The sequence below is a fragment of the Argiope bruennichi genome, chromosome 3 (genome assembly GCF_947563725.1).
Source record: "Argiope bruennichi chromosome 3, qqArgBrue1.1, whole genome shotgun sequence".
Lineage (NCBI taxonomy): Eukaryota > Metazoa > Arthropoda > Arachnida > Araneae > Araneidae > Argiope > Argiope bruennichi.
Genome location: NC_079153.1, coordinates 45521831 through 45540311, shown reverse-complemented (window position 1 = coordinate 45540311; position 18481 = coordinate 45521831). Strand labels below are relative to the sequence as shown.

The 18481-nt window shown below is 28.3% G+C and overlaps 1 protein-coding gene across 2 annotated transcripts in view; it reads left to right on the top strand.

The window, feature by feature from the left end:
- Nucleotides 1-18481, top strand: part of LOC129963553 (nose resistant to fluoxetine protein 6-like) — an 86611-nt gene that overhangs the window by 40194 nt on the left and 27936 nt on the right. Inside the window, exon 1 of one of the 2 annotated variants that reach the window (XM_056078010.1) lies at nt 7274-7555. The exons of the other annotated variant lie outside the window; for it this stretch is intronic. Within the exon in view, the coding sequence (XP_055933985.1) occupies nt 7306-7555 (250 nt within the window). The 5' untranslated portion in view covers nt 7274-7305. Of the gene's footprint in view, nt 1-7273; nt 7556-18481 lie in introns of those variants that run through there. 2 annotated transcript variants of the gene reach the window in all.

Here is an 18481-nt window from a genome sequence, read left to right as displayed (position 1 = left end):
CCAAGGATTAAAATCTAAAGTAAAAATCAGACATAAGAAAATTTCTGTGAATTCAGAAACTTATTTCTAAGGCAAAAGTATGTTTCCTTTTTTAAAATCATATTTCACGTGCATTTATCGCGTGTAATTGCTGATTTTTAAATAAGAGTTAAATTATTGCATGGTTGAAAAGGGAAGTTGTGAACTAAAATATATAAAAATGCAATAAAAACCAACAAATATGCCAAGGAAAATAACATCTTATTGAATGATCTCAAACTAAAACGGTAAAGCAAGGCATATGATACGTTATTTGGTCACATTAAAATCTTAAAACTATTAAAATATGAAACAAAATGGCGGCAGTTTTAGAAGAAAGTGTTTAATCTTGAATTACTGCACGTGCGTATCATTTTTTAAAAATCAAACTAAAAAAATCAAAAGCTAAAAAGGAAGATGTCGGTAGAATATAACATTAGCATTAGCTAAAGCCCACGAATGATATACTTGAGTAAATAGTGAAATAGGTTTAATATTTCAAAAAAATGGAATTGATAAATTCCAAATATGTTTAAATTAACTGTAAAGAATTAATTAAAAATCATAGAAAAAAACTGACAATGAAAGTGGTGTTACTTTAAATCTAATTAATTTTGAATTTTAAGATTGTGTAAAAAATATTTTTGTCCAGTGCTTTGTTCAGAATTTCAGACGTAATAATGTAAAATCTTCCAGTTTCACCATTTTTAGAGGGTTGTAAAAACTTTTTTATATTATAATTAATCCTATTAGCTGCTAAAAAATACAAAAATTCGAATCCGTCAAGAGATGTGGTATTGTGTTGAAAAATGTGAAGATTGGTTTTCATTTATAAATATATAGAGATAGATTATGAATTTATTATTGCTCTTATAATTTTAAAAACTTGTTATTTGATTTTATTTAATGTGCAAAATATATTTAAAATGCATTTTTGATTAAAAAAAATAGTTTACCAAATTATATGAAATTTTCAGTTGCACTAATTTTGTGTTACAATGGCATCATGCAAACTATTATACCAGAATATTAACTTGAATGGATTTTTATTGTATTAGCATGTTAAATTTAAGCCAAATTTGAAATCAAATGAAAGAATGAAGAAATTGAAGTAAGCTGCATATATTATGAGGTGTGCATTCAGACATAATAAAAATATATGTAATTCTAATCGAAATATCGAACATTATGACTCTTAAAACATAATATTAAATAAATGGACATTCAAAAGATGTTCTTATGTGGGAATTTTGAATGCTAGGTATCTAGGCAATATATGAAATCTTCGAAAGTAATGCAGTTATTTATGACTTTTTCCTCTAATTTTGAAAAATTTTGCATATCCAGGGTATTGTGTAGTGTAAACTCCCCAGTTTAATTAACTGATCTTTTTCAAACTCAAGTTTGAAACTAGATTGATTCTGTAAACCATATCTCTCTTGTTTTCAATGAATTAGTTTAGTTAGTACATTCATAGATTTAATTAGTTCAATGAAGTAGTTTAGTAAGTACTGTCATAGTTAGTACATTTGGTTCATATTAATGGTGTTCCAAATATGGGCTACAGATTCGAAACCTTATTCCGTCAAAGAACCATCGTGTATGTGGACATGGTGGACTTTGGCTCGGATATCAAGAATCAAATGCCACCTCACTTGTAAACTACGAAAGAGTGGAGATTGGCTATAGGCTTGGTGTCGTCCTTTACACTTGGTATCTTTTCATATGTATTATAAACTAACCTTCTATCAAGAGTAGAAATGAACTTTCTACGCATAGTATTAGCCATTATGACGGTTAAAGTTTACTCTTACACAGTGGTGTACCAGCCTAAAAGAATGCCTAGGACAAATACCAAAACTCCACCCTGCACATTGTTTTTTTAACTATATTTTTCAGACCTTTTAAAACAAGGAATGCAAAGGTAAAGTACAATAAATACCTAATAATAATATATAAAGTACCTAAGTAATAATATATAAACCAATTGGAATTAATTTTATTCAAATATTATAAATTTCACGATGATCGTTACATATAGACATGTCTAAATATAGACAGTTCTTAAATATGCAATATATCATTAGAATGTTTCAAAAAAATGTCTGAGTTTTAAAATCAATACGAAAGTTTTATGCTAAACCTACACAAAGAATTTTCTTCTTTCTAATTTTGATAATGTAAATTAGGTCCAAATGAAAAAAAATCAAGTACTTTTTAATGGAACTTTTAATATATTAGTGAAATGAAAATAAAAATTACTTTCTGCCTACAACTAATTATTTAAAAAATATAAACTGCATAATGATTTCAAATCTATTAATCTTTCGAAAAGGAATGTATAAAAGGAAAATAATAAAAATTTAATATATATTGATTTTTATTGTATTCATTATATTCTTATTATTATATTCATTCTTAGACATTATATGGGGAGTATCGAAATAAATTCTTCGTTAACACGTATAAAATCATTCAAAAGTCTTAGTAATTAAGTTAATATCTATAATAAAAACACAGAATTATTTCATGTACACCATAAAATTTATCTACCAAAATTTACACGTTTAATGTTCTATAAATAATATAATAATGTATAATTACGTTTAATAATGCATCTAACCCTCTATGACAAAAAAAGAAATGCATGAAATAAAAAAAAAGATATGCGATAACTCAAAAATCTAATTCAAAGATTAATTAAAATGAGCACATCATTAATTTTTCTATGGAATCTAAAATTACATTTTGTTATAATTTTAATAAAAAATTATTTTTATACCTATTAGAAGATATATATTACACACAAAAAGTTTTGAAGGTTCTAGAAATGTTTTAAATGTTACAAATGAGCTTTTATCGATGCAAAAATGATTGGTTTCGTTGAGGTCAGTTTATACTGAAAAGAATTAAATCGCATAATCTTTTTTTCTCGCTTTAAAGCACTGAGATAGGAAAATATAAGCTTTGGTTAGCTATAGGATATTTCCCATCTTTCATTTCATGTTACTACCGTCAAAAATATCAGCAGAGCTACCTCAACTAATTTAAAAGTAAAGAAATAAATTTAAGATTTTGTGTGTGTGGTGAAAATATCCGATCGACGTTTGATCTGTATCATCTTAAATTATAGTATAGATTTTTGTAACTTATAATTTCTGTGATAGGTCCATTTATTTTTAATGGAAATTATTACCGGTTTGTCACATTCAAAAACATTAATCCAAATTTCAAAAGATCAATCCTTCAAAATAATGTTGAATCTTTCGAAATATCTTCAATGAATGAAAAAAAGATGACCTTTCGGACTTAATCTAGTCTGGCGTTACGGTTTTTCCACATTTTCTGTTGGCACTCCTGATAAGAAAAGCTGAGAAATTTAGTTTTATTAAGAATACTATTAGTTTTTAGTAACACTAAGCCTTTATTCTCAACCAAGGACGCTATTGCATTCACAAACTTAATGTTCTTTCATTTTGCTGAAGCCGTTTTAATTTTTTTAAATCTTTCCAAAAAGAGCTTATAATATTTTTTCTTTAAATACAAGAAATTGATTCCTTAATTTTGGATTCCTTGAAAACTACGCCAGGACACGTGCCCTGTTTGCCCTACTCTAGTTACTCCACTGCATTTACATAAAGAGAAGTTCGCATTCTCGTCAATAGATGACCCCCGGGGGCACCTCGAAATGAGGATGAGATGCTTCCGGTATGGTGGTTGGATCTCGCCACCCTGGAGGGTACACTAATATGTGGGGGATCTGACTCCTCTCATCGATGACTGGACGAAAGAACAGGAAACTGACTCCTCCCATCCTTCGGGGAGGGTTGTACCGTGGCCGGTGACGGCCCTAAGGACTCAACCACATTTCCCGCCAATGTTGCTGTTGCGGCGGTTTGGTCATTCAGTTTTTATGGTTTAAATCCGTGTGCCTTCGTGGCGGGTCGGAGAGTTAGATGGTTGACATTCTCGTCAATAGATGGCTCTCAATCAAACTTTCATTCTGAGTAATTACTCCAGTACTATTCTGAATTTTCTCATCTTATAAGTTAACATTTCGGATTCAATTGGGGTAACAGAATGATACCACAATTGGTAATTCTGTGTTAATGAAGGTAATTCTGTATTAATGAAGGTAATTCTGTGTTAATGAGCTAAAATATCACTTTATCCCAAAGCTCTTTTTGAATTTCAAACTATATTTGGAACTTTGTTACATTCGAGGTGAGGAAAAAAACATGGTATAAGGTAGTAGATTTTCTTATGTTTTATAACCAGTAAAAATATTTTTTAACTCTTGCTCGCGTATCCATAGGATATAAATAAATATCAAGGTTACCTTAAAATTTGTAATGTTCAAACACAAAATACCAACAGTAAAATAAAGTTATAAAATATTTAAAAGAAAAAAACTGTCATCAAATTCAAGAACTTTGATTAAATGAATTGATATTATTCATTGTCAGTTTTAAATATATGACCCTGTTAAAAATTAGATACAGAATATTAAAATAGAGATATCAGAAACATAAATAAAATGGATTTTTCTTTATTTCCTTAAGATTCAATATGAAAAATATGCATTGTTTTTTTATTACACTCCTTTGTTTTAGCTTTATGTAAAAATATTACAGTAAACAGACATCAATTTCGACTGGAAAATTGGGATGCCTGCATTGCCATCTATTTTGGTCGTAGCAGAATCCCACAACTGGAATCTCAGATGGGCCATAATTATCTGCTGGTTTCCAGATTAGAAACCTGATTCTATCAAAGATCCGACGTGTGTGTGGACTTGGTGTATGTGAAATCTGACAACAAGGGTGAAACGTCCTGCCTTAAAGATGTTACGAAAGTTTGGAAAAGGTTACGTGCTCAAGTGACGCCAATTTCTATGACCGTGGTGCGAATGACTAGGAACGAATGTTCTAGAACACCGACCCATAATATACATTTTAAAATAGCCTTCTACAAGATCAAGTCTAGAAGTTGACCCCAAAGCGAATATCACTTATTATAACCGCTTTGTTTGATATTTACGTTGAAAAAAGATCTCATCAACTTGCATTCTTATCAACAGCTGGTGACCAAAGAGATCGTCAGTCTGGAAAATTCAGAAAGGTCAGTCCCAAATTTATTCTGAATCATCTTATTCAGGTGTTTGAAGAATTCGACTAAAGTTTAATGGCAGAAAATTCTGTTTTCTTGAATAGGGTCATGGTGACAGGTGTTTCGAATATGCATTAGGGAGCCAAATATATTTTTATTAAATATATTTGGCTAAATTAGAGGAATCAAAAATATTTTTACTGAATTAACCCTTTAACGGGCCATTTTTTTTCTAGTCATATTATGTTAAAATATTTTTAGGCTTGAAATTAGAATAAGAAAAGGGATTCATTTAACTTATTAGATAAATTTAGTTTTATTAATTAATTAATTTGGTTAATTAATAATTAAGTAACAAATCAAGACACATCATTTTGTGTAAGATAAAGAACTGAAGCATCTAAGTTTCTGTCTTTCATACAAAGATCGATAAATTTGGTGTGAAGCATACTTCCCACGGTGCTAGAAAGGGTTTAATTAAAATTTTCTCGTGTCTTTTTAGGAATTCTTTCCGCTTCGGATTCATCAAATTAATCAAGGAAAGCTAACTTTAAAAAAATATTCTGAAATTATAGTTATGGCTCTTAAATGTATTGCGTTATCCATCAAAGTGATGATTTTAATTTTTTCCAAAGTTGTTGCTTATAAAGTAAAAAAATTGTTCGGTTTCTACGTATAGTTTCTTCAAACAATTTATAATTTCCAATTTTGTTTAGCAACTTGTATTTTTCTATTTGTATTTATTTTAGAAAATGATTGAATTGATAATTGCTTTTTTGTATATTTGACTGTTGATTGAGTATTTTTTGCCCAAAACTCAACTTTTTAAGTATCACAAATTGCCTAAAGTAATATAATTATAGAAAAAGAAATGCACTTAAATTTTCTAATCATTAAAATTTTTTTGTAAAAAAATTTCGAATCATTTTGAATTAAAAGCACAAATAAAATATTTTTAAAAAGTTGAATAATTCGAATTCGTAGTTTTCCTTCCTTGAATTTCCTTTAACCATAATATAAAAGTTTTGCCGATAATTCAAATTTATTTTGATTAATACTATTCAAATTAATTAAAATTTATTTCAGTTAATACTATTTGAATTTAATTAATTAAATTTTAATTTAATATATTATTTTAAAATTAAAAATTTACAAAAAATGTTTGTTTTTTGAATTTTTTCAGGTAATTATATACATCCATTCGTTGTGCCCATAAGTTAAGTTTTATTTTAAATTAGTTGTAGTTTAAATTTTATTATATGATTGTAGCATTCAAAGTGTTTTATCTCTTTTCTTATAAAATTTATTAATTTGTTAATATAATTATTTTCCAATTATGATGTATATAATTAATTAATTATAAATAATTATATATAATAAATTAATATATAATAAACAATTATATATTATTATAAGCAATTATAATTATTATATAATAAACAATTATATATTATTATTTTCAATAATAATATATTTCAGTTATTATATTTTAATCAATAATATTTTTTAAATTGCAGTTATCATTTTATTTATTAGAGTTACCTCATCTTTATAAATTAAAAATATGAACTATATATTAAAACGGTTTACAATTGAAATAATTCTTTACTGCCCATTTTAGTCTAAAAATTATCACTTTGTCTTGCTGCATTTAGTTTTATTTTATTATAATTTTTATATGAATCAAATATTTATTCAGGTCCTGTTAAAATGAAATTAAATGAGTTCCACTGAATCATAATTCAATTTTCTGTAAGGTAATGTTAAAAAAAAAAAAAACTGCTTTGAAATATTCCTACTTTTTGGCTAACTCTGCGATATTTGTATTTGCAAACGCTCCTTCATACAATTTATTATTATAAATATTTGCAGTGTGTACGATTCGGGTCAATATACTATTAAATAATAGAAATATCGTCCAATCAATTTTGATTCTTCTCAATACATTTTTGAATAATATGAAGACAACAAAACATTCTTTTTCCCCCCCAGAACTACTTAATAGAGGCAAGCGAATTTTCAAGGTGATATTGAGTTTGAGGACGTTCCTGTGGAAAATGACGTTACTTGATCCCGCCTGTCCTTGGAAATCACATAAAAGAGCGTTCCTTATTTTTGGCTGGATGCTGTCCATGCAAAGGAACGGTTTCGTGAACAACAGCTCACCAAATCCCTACAATGAACAAAGTTTGTTTTGTACTTTTGGCAATCTTTGCTGTTGCTTCAGCGGAGGAGAATTCTTCTGGTGATGATGTCTCCTGGAGTAAATTTGAGAAAATTGCAAAAGGTGAAACCGCCTCTTTGCTGCGGAAATCGCTTCCTGGTCTTATGAGAAGTGTCCAGACTGAAAATGTCAGCCAGGAATGTCAAACGAGCATGATGAAGTATGCTATAGGACTGACCAAGTGGACAGATTGGGCAGTTTGGAGTAAGTTGAAAGATATGTGTGAAGGCTTTTAAATTTTTCAAATTTCTGTTCGCAAAATTTCATTTTAAACAGTAGAATCTTATATTATTTCAATATGTGATAAATTGGGCCTTTGAAAATCAAAATATAATTATATATATTTTTTTTATTTTACTTGAATTAAAAAAATTCTAATTCTCATATGGTTCTGTTTAATAATTTAAACATAGTTACTTAATTGTTACTCTCAATATATCACAGAAATTGGTATAAATCTTTATCAAACATTTTAAACTATTGATATTTGGTGATTATTTTTTGTATATTTTTGACAAACTCAAATGCATTTAAAAAATAAATTTTGCCGTTTCAAATGCTTTAAAAAATAAAATATACTGTCCTATAACCATAAAAACCAAAACAATTTCCTAATGCTCATATCTTAGAATGTAAAAAATATAAAAAAAAGTTCCGAATGCAATTTTTTATTTTTGTTAATCGTAAATCATTTTTTTCTCTATATTAATTCCAATTCAGCTAATACTATGGTCCCAATGAAAAAAAATGCCTGTTCTGTATGCATTTATCACGCATGCTATACAATCTTTTATGTACATACATAAATAAATTATATCTACATATGAAAAGCAACAATAAAACATATAAGTTTAAAATAAATAAATCACAACCCATATTTTTATTTTGAATGCAAAGAGTAAATTTTGTATAATTTCATTTTATTCAAAATAGTTTTTCTACATTAGGGCTCTCTTTCTTTAATTATGAGGGAAAAAATTATTTCTACAATCAGGCAAAATAAAAATATATTTAATAAACTTACAATGAATGCATATAAAACAATTCATTATTTTTTATATCGTAATATGGAAGAGATTTTTCTTTTGGGAATATTTGTGTTTTTTTTTAATTTAATAGTAGAAATATTTTCCAGATTCATTAAAAATACCTCATCAGTATGCATGATATAATTATAAAGACAAAAATAAAAAAAAATCATAATTAAAAGATTGAATTATTTTTTATTTGTATAAACCAGATTTTTTTAACTAGTAAGAGCTTTTGATATTTATTTAGAAGCAAGATGGGATTTTTTTCTCTCTTATGTCATTTACTGTACGCCATATAGTAAATGACAGTATACCTATAAGACGTCTTCTACAAAGATAACCCTTAATCTTTAAGATAGAATTTTCTGCCTTAATTTTAGAGAACTCTGAACGATTCTAGCCTTGATTCCCCTCGCGTGTTATATTTTCTGAATGTATTAAGTAAAATCTATAGAATGTTTTTAAAGAGTTTAGCAGTTTTAATATATCTTTGAGAGTTTTTGCAATTCTCGCTCAAAATGGCTTCTGCAAAAAAGAACTATAACTTCTGAGCTAATTCAATAATTCGCACAAAACGACTTTTGTCGTCTTTCGCGTTATAATAACAATATGCATAATACGAGTTTAATCGTTTCCACTTAAGATGTATTAAATTCCTATTAATGTGTGATGCCTTTTTGTTAAATCTCCCTAATTATCTAAAAGGCTTAGCATTTTTAAACTATTTAAAATCAATATATCTTTTGAAATTACAAAGAACTCAACGATTAAAATCGTGGTCTGATTATATGCGACTAAATAGTGAAGTAAAGTCTCATGCAACAATTGAAAAAAATCTTAGTTCCTTTTTTAAGTTTGTGTCTCAAGATCATAAATTTCTTCTTCTTCTTTTGTAGGATACGACTTTTAATGTTTTTTGTTAATGGTCCTTTTTTGCCCTCCGACGAGTATAGCATCTTATAAAATTCCATGCAGAAAAAATTTAATGTGTAAAAATAACATAAAAATGAGAATAATAATAAAAAAATTTTTAAAAGAAATCCGGCCTGAAAATGTTATCAAAAGTAGAGATTTTTTTTCTGTGAGAGGCCCGAGAATCATCTAAAAACTAACTCCTCGTGACCCGAGAGACTGAACGACAGCCAAGTCTTTCATATAAAAAAAATCCCTGGTTTAAAGATCTCATTGAATGTGACCCATAATAAAATCAGCGGGTCGAATTCTTTTTTTTTTCCTTAATTGTTTTTTATACCTGCTTTTATACACTACAATAGTCACCCTTTTCTATTTGGAATTAATTGTTTTGTAATATTTTGTTTCTTATATGTTGCAGCATTTTCTCGCTCTAATTAAAATGTTTTCTCTTAAAGTATTTCTAATGTGGTTTATTTTAATAACTTTTTTAAATTTCTGATTTGATTATTTTAGTCTTTTACTACGTGATTCTTCAAATCTTATTTTATATATAATAAAGAATATGGATTTCTTTTTTTAAATATGAGAGATTTAAAGACTGACATACGATCTGCAAATTCCGACATGCCGATTGGCGCAGAAGACTGCAAAGCATATATTAGGATCCGCACTATGAAATTTGAGAATTAGACAACAGCAGACAAAAAAAATTTTGACTGGATTTTTCTATTACGAATCAAAATTTTAACGTTTTGTTCTAATGATTTTGGAGCCTATTATCGAACTGAGGCTATTTTAAATTAACTTTAAAATTTAAAAAAAATATATCTTTTAATGTATAAATTTTGTTGCCGTACAATTTTTTCTCTATTTTGAATAAATTTTAAAATCGTTTATGTATATTTTATAAAGTTATTTTTCACTGTACTTACACACACGTACATTTCTATAATATTAAATGAATTCCTTTATGTTTGAATTAGCAATATAATTAATTGTAAAATTTAAGAATAATATAAAGATTGACGAATTGTTTTTATAGCTACATTATTTTTAGTTAAAAGTTCGAATTTCATTTAATTTTTTTAGTTGCAACCACATGAGAAACTGATATGTGGTTATATTAACTTTAATAGTCTGGAAGTTCTCATATTTCATTCTTTACTAGTTTTTTGTCTCACTTTTTCTTAAAAGAGTTTAATCGAAACTTTCATGTAATAGTTGCTAATCAATTAAATGAAAAATTCTTATGCCAAATATCAAATTTCTATCAAAAACAGTTTCATGTTCAGCCAATCCACTCACCCATTCTCAACCCTTGCTTAAACATCATTTTGGACAAGGTAAGAAATATGTTTTCACTCTGCAATTAATCCATAATACTAAAAGTAACATGGTCGAATTTTTTTTCCTCTGATTCTGTTAAGGAATGTTAAATTGTATCGCATTCTGATGAGTAGATTTTTAATTTTGTTTAGTGTTCGATGGGAATAGTGAAACTTGTCAGTCATGTTCTTTACGTTTCAATAACATTTTATGAATGACTCTTGCCAGAATGAATGAAAGAGCTAAAGACAAGCTTTTCGTTCATTTATACTAGATCGTTCCTTTTCAATGAACTTGTTTTCGTTAAGAGATATCAATACCTATGAGATATAAACAAACACTTTTCGTTCCAAAACAGACATCATAAAAGTCTTTCGTATTTTTTCTTTCAAATAAAAAGATATCCTGCTCCGAGGTATTGAAAAATGGCTTTTATTAAAACTAGAGAAACAAATTTCTATAATAATTATAATGTTTTTTCCTATTTGTATAAAGTAAACAATGTGAACCTCTTTTTTCGAGACCGAAATTAATTTGTAAAAATTTATTTCGTTATTAACTCGTAAAGGAATGACAAATGTTTTTTTACAGAAAAAAATTTCCTCTGTGATTCAATTTCCTGAAACTGAGTTTTTTCAAATAAGAATTGTTATTTCGAGAATTTGAAGCAATATTCGTAACTCCTCCTAATTTCGGTTTATTTTTGACAAATTTGCATTTGTGTTTGATAAGTTTTAGTTTATCTGTTTGCTCTTAAGTCTCATGCTAAACAGGAAAAGGGAATGTTTTTGATATATATTCATTATATTTTGTTATATTTCAATTTTGCCAATTACACGGCGTGAAATTTTGTTCACAGAATTAGCAGCGTCTAGGGATTAAAAAACTCCGATGTATTAATATAAATATAAAGTGCAAAAATAAAATTCATAATTAATGAAAATATACGAAGTATAAATTATAAAAATTCGCACTTTGAAAACTAAATGTTCTGTAAAATAATTTAACTATAAAATGAGTTTTTATAGAACTTTCGGAAGAATAACTTCACATTAACTAATCACAAAAATTTAGCTACAGATTTTCAATAAATTATAGTTAAAACATACATTCTATAATTAAATCAGAAAAATAAGAAGGGATTTTTATTTATTTATATTTTGATTGTCAAATTATAATCTAAATATTCTGCTTTTTGTTAATTGCTAAATATCGAAGTTTTATACACACTTCAGTTAATTATTTTCATATCTGTTTTTACAGTCGCAATTGTTATTGGGTCATTGGAAAGCATATTTTTGAAAGTAATGTGCTATAGGAACTTTTAAATTTTCTTTCAATGATTAATTATTTTCATTCAGTTCTACACGATGCTTACTTATTTAATTTAGTTAAAAATATTTGATTTTGATGTAGCTATGATTGAAAATAAATTTTATTCTAGCATTGGATAAATTTTAATAAAGCGTTCAATTATCAATGGTTCTATTTCTATCTTTCATTACACATTTCATTACAAAATTCATCAAATGTTTACTTCACATTAAAAAAATAAATAAATAATTTTAGATAATTCTAATAATGTGAAAAAAATTAAGTTTGCAGTGAAAAAAAATTTATGGTTCGAAAATAAATTCTTTATTAAATTTCATTTCAATACGGTTCGAATGTCCAAATCTTTATTCAGTCATACGATTTCAATTTCTTACATTTCAGATTCATCTTTCTGTATTAGTTTATGGTTTTATTCGAATGGCTGTACTGTATCTAAACTTTATTCATCACTCCATGGTTAATTCGTAATTATATTTCAATGTCTGCATGTGTCTAAACATTTTATTCATCTTTCTATAGTTAGTTCGTAATTATATTCTAATGGTTGTACTGTATATCTAAACATTTTATCCATATTTCTCTAGTAAATTTATAATTATATTTTATTGGCTGTATTATATATAAACTTATTTTATTCATCTTTCGATAGTTAGTTCTTTGTTATATTCCAACTGCTGTACTGAATCCAAATATATTTTATTAAATATCAAACTTTAAATTAACTACAAAAAAATTATGATAATTAAAGTTGGAATCTTAGTAAAACAAAAAATATTTTTTCAATACTTTATCAATTAAAAAAATTTATAAATAATAAGATTACTGGCATTAAAACATGATGTGTTGTTTCATAGAAATGAAATTATCATGAAACGATACACAAATAAGAATTAGAAATTTTTATATTTAAAAAAAACTGCTGTTGCGGTAGAATAATTTAAAAGTAATAAATTTGTAGATATTTTTGTAGAAAAACTGCGCATAGAAAATTCATGTATTCCATGTCAGTTAATTTATAGAGTGAATTATATTTCATGATTTATTAAGTATAATATGTTGACATTCTTTAAAATTTTGTACAATAGATTTAAACTGAACAAAAAGGAAAATAATGAACTATTGGCAGTAAATGCATAAGAGAAAAATGTTTAGATATGGCTGCTTAATCCTGATTTTATAGGTCTAATTATTTAATGAAATATTTTACTCATCAGTCCGATGTCATTTTCTATAACAGTTCCCTAGGAAAATCAATAAAATACTCTGTAAACAGATTTAAGTGTAAAAAATTTGCTATTTATGACAAATCAAGAGCTGCCTTTACAATATAAAATAAAGTGATGTGTAGCGTCGATGATTTTCTCAGCCTTGGCCCAAAGCTATAAAAGCTGCAACAATTTCAGACCTAGAAAAGAAATGATGGCTAATAAAAATCTCGTGCCTCGGGGTAGCCCAAATCTTGCGAATTTTGTTTACAAGTTAGATCAAATTCAAATCCTTCAGGGCAATTCTCGCAGAAAATGTATATGAAAAGTTTTTCAAGCATCTGGTGAGATGGCTTTTCTTTCAATGGATATTTGAATAAGAATGAAATGTGATTTCAGCAAGATTTTATCTTTCGTATTTGAAACAGAATTTTCCGTTTAAATTGGTTTTTGTGACTTTTCAATTTGTGTTAACCAACGGGGTAAAGCAGTAAATTGGATTAAAAAAATTTTATGTATTAGAAATAAATTTTCCTTCTGCAATTTGCAATTATGTATTAGCAATAATATTATACAGAAGTCTATTATTAAAACATTTTTACATTTAGGAAAAAGGTAAAGTTTTTTTTTCTTTCATTCGCTGAAAATATCTTACAGTCCTGAAGTTCTAAGTAATTGCAACCGAAAAATTTTTAATGCATAATTTTTTGATTATGATGATGAAATATTTTATCCAATTTGAATTGTCTTTCTATCTTCAATAAAAAGAGTTGCAAAAAAGAAAAAAGAAATTTTTTAACCACTACCATTCCAACCATCCTTGTAGTTGCATGGCTTATCGATTGAGATTTTCTCCATCCTTTCAATATATTTACCTACCAGTTCAAATCTAATCCAAAGTATTTAGCTATCGTATCAAAATGATTTAAGATAACACGGGGAAGATTTCTGGGAAGCCCTCTAGTACTACCAATCGTTTTGTATCACCCTGTATATGTAAATAATTATAAATATAGATATATTTAAAATTTTTGTGATGCAATTTTTTAACTATACCTCTAACTGTGACTTTTGACAGTTAAGAATGATAATTTATCCCAAGCATTGCCATATATATTTTTCAGAAAAATTAGTTTAAATAGATAAACATTTTAAATGTATCTTTCTTTTTTGATTTTGTATGAAAAGGATTTGTGATAGCCAGGTTGTAAAGTTTCGTTTCCGAGATTGGAGAGTCATAGACTCCAGATACAGTACCGTCTAGATCCTCCGTGTATCCAGGCATTTCCAAAATAAATCCGCCATTCTAAGGCAAACTTCCTCATCTCAATCTTGGATCAAAATCTGAAAATTGGGAGCAGATTAAAATTCTATTCTCATCATTTAACCAAAATATAAAATTAAGGTATCAGACTAGGTTAAAAACAGGCATTTGGATAAAAATTCACATTTATATATTCTTTGCAGTTTCAAAAAATAGCCACGTTTCGGTTTCCAATGATATTTTTATTTTGTCTCTATGACAATAAGAAACCAAGTCATGGCAAACTATTAGCATGTAACTGATCTTTATTTATAAGCCTTGAAAAACTTTAAATGCATTTTCTGAGGAACGACTTTTTTTTCGTAATTCAATTGTACGAGTATCATCACATCTTAAAAATAATCAAGAAATATTAATGAACTTTATAATTAGTTCTTATATTAAGCAAAATGTAATGAACTATGGATTTAATGTTGAATGCTCTAGAAGTGAATTTATGATTGCTTAATGTAAACATTGTTGAGAAAAATTCCAAGATATCATAGAAAATTTCATATATTACACACAAAAATTTTAATTTTTGAATATAATTCTTAGATAATAGTTAGTTACACTCTAAGGTATGTTACACATATAATGTTATAAAGAAAATTTTTAAAAAAACTAAGAATATGTTTATTTTTACTAAAAAAAGTCTATCGAGAAAAGTAGAACGATCTATCTTAACAATGAATGGTGTGACTACAACATTTTTCACGAATGACCTCATGAGATAATAAACTATTGATAGTTCATTTATCTATTCATTTTCAGTAATACAATTATTTGTAATGCTTCAAACTGCATCACCATGGCAACATTATAATCACTCTAGTTACTCAGTTATTCAGTGTTTTTGTTTGTGACATCCTTTTTCAAAAATTGTGGGAGAAAAGAAATTAATTTAACAAAATAAAAATTAAAATTACGGATTACAGCGAGAGAAGGTTGTCTGAAGAAACAAAAAAAAAAAAGCCCAGAAAAAACTGCTGAATGTAATGTGATCTGTAAATAGAAATTTCCTTAACGTGTTTACGATGTCGAGGCAAAAATATATAACAACATTGTAAGCTGTCTATCATGTAAGCTGTAAACATGTAAGCTGTCAAAAATATGTCAACATTGTAAGCTGTAAGCGAGAAAACAAGCAATTCAAAAGATATCATACACATCACAAAATTCTCAGACATTAAGAAGATTATTATTGAGAGAATATGAAAAATGTTGCTTTTCAAAAATAATACTCTTTTTATATCAAGGATTAACCAAATCGTTTTAAAACACAGTGTAAATTTTCTTGATTTCAGACTAATTTCTAAAACTGTAACAGAATCGAGTAAAAAAATGCAGAAACGATTATTTGATCTTTTTAAGTTTTGATTAAGTTCGAGTAGTTATAATAGTGATTTCGCCAAATAATAATGATTATTTTTTGTGCAAAGTTCTTTTTTTTCATTTTTCTTCGTGTTTATATAACTTGTATATAATTTCTCAGAGATAATTAACATTCCTTTACATGTTAATTATCTCTGAGAAATTTGTATTTCTCTTATGAGGATTTGGTTTTTAAAGATGGCGGTATAAAGGAAAAAAATTAATTGAAAATATCTGAATTTATTTCATAGTTTAAAATAAATTATTTTCCAAATAGAGTTTTCAAGATATTTATTGAAAGATATGTAGACAGTCTTACGTTCGTAGTTCATCACATGCACGTCTGAACATATCAGTTACTGAATCAACAATGCATCATGTTATTCAAAAGAATTGGATCGAAAAAGAATGGCTGTAACTTTCTTGTGTGTAATAATCTGGTTGAAAGAAATTCAACACAATAAAAAAGGGAGCTTAAAATTTTGTTTGAGTATGTCATAACTTCCCTATGAGATTGCTTTTGATCACATAAGTAACATCCATAAAATATTCTATTTCATACAAGATACACTCATGCCCATAAAGTAAGGATAATGCAAGTTCGGGAAAAGAAAGAGTCTGGCAAAACAAATGTGACATATTTGTAAAGCCTATTTATTAAACAAAAGGCAAAGAGAAAAAAGATGCTATATGTTTGATAGCATTAATAAAAAGTGCGATTTTTTGCTCTCTGGAGGAAATTACAAGAAAACCTATTTACAAAAACCAATATTACATGGTTGGTTTGATGGTTAATACATAGTATGTCTCTCAGACGACGCAATACAGTCTGTACAACGCCTAGGCATGCTGAGTACCAAATTATCGATCTGGTCTTGAGGAATATTATACCACTCATCAAGCAATGCTCTCCGAAGTTCCGGTAGACATGTAGGAGGTGATTGACGGACTGCAATTCGTCGTCCAAGCATGTCCCACACATGCTGTATTGGACTCGTGTCCGGTGAGAATGATGGCCAGTCCATACGGGTGATATCCGCCGACCGAAGACATTCGTTTACGATGTTTGCACGGTGAGGACGGGCGTTGTCATCCATAACCGTGAATTCTGTGCCCACGGTGTCCCGAAACAAACGTACACGTTGTTCCGGAATGATGTCCCGATAGATTTGGCCTGCCATGGTTCCACTTTGGACATGCAGGTCAGTTCTGGAACCCAGAATAATTCCTCCCCAAACGAGCAATCCTGCATCACCATATCGGTGTCGTTCAATGATGTTCTCTTGGTGGTAACGGGTACCTGGTGCTCCCCATATGAAAATCCGGCGAGAATCAGACTGCAGGCTAAACCTGGACTCGTCGGAAAACATCACACAAGCTCACTGTTGCGGTTCCACAATGCATGTTCTCTACTCAAGGCTAACCGCAGACGACAGTGACTTGCAGTAAGTGGAACACATCTGACAGGCCTACGAAAATATAGACAAATCTGCCCTAAGCGTCTGTACACGGTCTGTCTTGAAACTGTCGTACTAGTGGCTGAAGAGAGCTGACGAGACAGGTCTGATGCTGTGCTCCATTTGTTTCTTTTGGCAGTAACTGCCAAATATCAGTCTCGTTCAGCGTTGTACCTCGGGGGGATGGGGGAAGACCTGTGCTGTAGCGTCTACTCACATTATTATCATCTTGGAATCGTTGCCAAAGCCTGGAGATGACATTATGGGTGATTCCACGTTCCTTGGAGACTTCTAGCTGGGTACGCCCACATTCCAAACGGCTGATAATTCTACCACGTAAAAAATCATCCAAATGCATCCTTTGTGTCATAACTAAGCGGTAATTGCGCTGAAAGGCTTATAAAGCGCTTGCGAACAATTTTACTTCTTTGACTGTATTCCTTATACATCACTCTCTTACACTCTCGTCATTGTGACGTTCTATCGGTGTCATCTAGTGGCTTCCTGCAATTTCTATATGATTTTTGAAGATGTGTGTAGTCATTTTACGGGTGATATATGTATTTTTAAGTTCAATTTCCGCGTGACTCTTAATTATCCTTAATTTATGGACATGAGTGTACTTGACACATAAATGGCTGTAAAGCATTTCAGAATTGGAATAGCACATACATGTTCTGCTTATGCCTTTTCAAATAATTTGAAATAACTTCTGGGAATTTTATTCCATTTGGTTGTGTCGCTATATCTATCTTATGCCCTTTTTAGCATATAATAGTAAAAGAACTGAAAATATGTATGAAACATTACTTCATATGATAGTGAAATAGGCTACCATATGAATATTTCCCACGTGAGAAAAGGACATTCTATAAAGCAGTTTTAATGTATACAAAATAAACTTTAACATTTCTCCTGTATTCAAACTGTTTTTCTTATAATTACTTACAAGGAAGTTACAGTTAATTTTAATATTCAATACTTTTGGAACATATTATCGCGCAATAGCTATTTTTAAATTCAAAAAATTAGTTTTTCAGAGATGTCAGTTTTATTTCCCTGTAATTTTTTAATTTTTTTTAAATAATTGTGAATGCAGTTTTTTTTTTTCATTCTTCAAATAAATTATCGTTACATTGAATTTCTAATACATTTTTTTTCAAAAAATTTTACACATGTCCTAT